The sequence below is a fragment of the Cynara cardunculus genome, unplaced genomic scaffold (genome assembly GCF_001531365.2).
Source record: "Cynara cardunculus var. scolymus isolate 2C unplaced genomic scaffold, CcrdV1 Un_Scaffold_11906, whole genome shotgun sequence".
Lineage (NCBI taxonomy): Eukaryota > Viridiplantae > Streptophyta > Magnoliopsida > Asterales > Asteraceae > Cynara > Cynara cardunculus.
The window spans coordinates 1-1,823 of NW_020207140.1; the positions used below are offsets into that span (position 1 = coordinate 1).

At 42.0% G+C, this 1,823-nt stretch overlaps 1 protein-coding gene across 1 annotated transcript; it reads left to right on the forward strand.

The window, feature by feature from the left end:
- Nucleotides 1-13: 13 nt before the first annotated feature.
- On the forward strand, nt 14-1,259 carry LOC112505543. Its single transcript, XM_025109439.1, has 2 exons — nt 14-557; nt 628-1,259. Exons 1-2 carry the CDS (start codon nt 14-16, stop codon nt 1,257-1,259), a joined length of 1,176 nt encoding a protein of 391 aa, XP_024965207.1.
- Nucleotides 1,260-1,823: the final 564 nt, after the last annotated feature.

Sequence of the window (1,823 nt, forward strand, 5' to 3'; positions counted from 1 at the left end):
CTTAGCGGTCGGCATGGATGGAAACAATGGTATCGTACCCATTGCAATGGGAGTGGGGAAGACAGAAAGTGGCACGTCATGGACATGGTTTTTACGTAAGCTTAGGCAGTGTATCGGTGATGTGCCCAATTTAACCTTCGTCACCAATAGGACTGCCTCTATCGACCTGGCCATACGAACTGTATTTCCTTCTGCGCACCACAGACTTTGTTGTCGGCATCTGAGCCAAAACCTCCGCCTAAACTCTACTAAAGAGAAAAGAAAACGATGGATTTTCTGGGAGGCATGCAAAGCTTACCGATTGTCGGACTTTGAAGCTACTATGGATTTGATGCGACACAGTCTACCTAGAGCCGCTCAATATCTTGAGGAAGTTGGCTACGCTAGATGGGCACGATCGCACTTCCCTGGATTGCGTTACAGTGCAATGACGTCAAATAGTGCTGAGTCCGTCAACTCAGTAACGCGGTTTGCATGCTATCTTCCGATAACAATGTTAGTTGAATTTTATCGGGCGACATTACAACAATGGTATTTCATACGTCGGCATAACGGAGGTAAATTCAACCAGCCTTTGACTATATGTTTGATTATTTAACATATGGTAATGATATCAAATATCTGCAGCGCAAATGATGAATGCCGTGACTCCTTGGGCGGAGGCCAAATTAGAGAAGAGAATATATAGGAGCGCAAATTGGAAGGTATATCCCATTAGCGATTTGTTGTTTGAAGTTGACGACCGCTATAAGAAAGGAACGTGTGACTTGCATGCTAAGACTTGTACATGCATGCAATGGCAACTTTCTGGAATAGCTTGCGGTCATGTGATTTCTGTTGCTCGAAGTTTAGATATTCAAGACTGCAGTCAATTCTGTTCTGTTTGGTTCAATTCTGACTCTTACCGTGCAACATACGAGGAAGAAGTCATTCCCCTTCCACCAGAAGCTGAATATGTGTTGCCCAAYGAACGTTTGACCGTCCTACCCCCTCCCTTGGACATACAAAACTCAGGCAGGCCACGCAACCGCGATCGTATCCCGTCACGAGACGAGGAACCAATAGTGAAAACTTGCAGTCGATGCGGCCAGAGTGGACATTTTCGATATAACTGTCCGAGTCCGATGCCAGCTCCTAGGCAAACGCATGGAAGTTCAAGTAGTCGTCAAAGATCAGTTAGTCGTCCAAGCGATTGTGGTCCGTCTGAATCTGATACTACACAAGACTATGTATTTGATACTTACGATTTAAGTAAGTAAATGTACGATTTTTAAGTGTACTTTTGTTGTTTTAATGGGAAATGGAAGTTTGATTTAGAAATGCATGAACATTAACCATCAATACATTGACGAAAAGACTGAAACAACACCATTCCGACGTAACATTAAACTAAAAAAAAATCGACGACAACAAAAACATTAATATATAACATTCATGTTAGTTTCCTTCTGGGTAAAGTGTTTGCAAGACTCAATCCAGTACTGTTTTTCATTGATCATTTCTTACATCACTGGGTACCCCTTCGCGATGTCTTTCACAATTTTTTCCTCGGCTCGAATCTCCTTTTGCAATTGCTTGATTGCTTTTTTCTTCTCTTCAATAGATTCTTCGTGTTTGTTTTGTTTCTCCCTGTTAGCCCACCAGTCATTGGTGATCTTCTTAATCTCGGCTTCGGCCTTTTCAATTGAAGCCTTCATCCTTGTAGGCATTGTTTGAGAARACGATGGGTTTCCAGCCATTTCTTTCTTGTATCAGATTTGATATGAAGTTGTGATATATGATTTCACAAGGAATCCTTTTTATACACTTTTGAGACTTAGGAT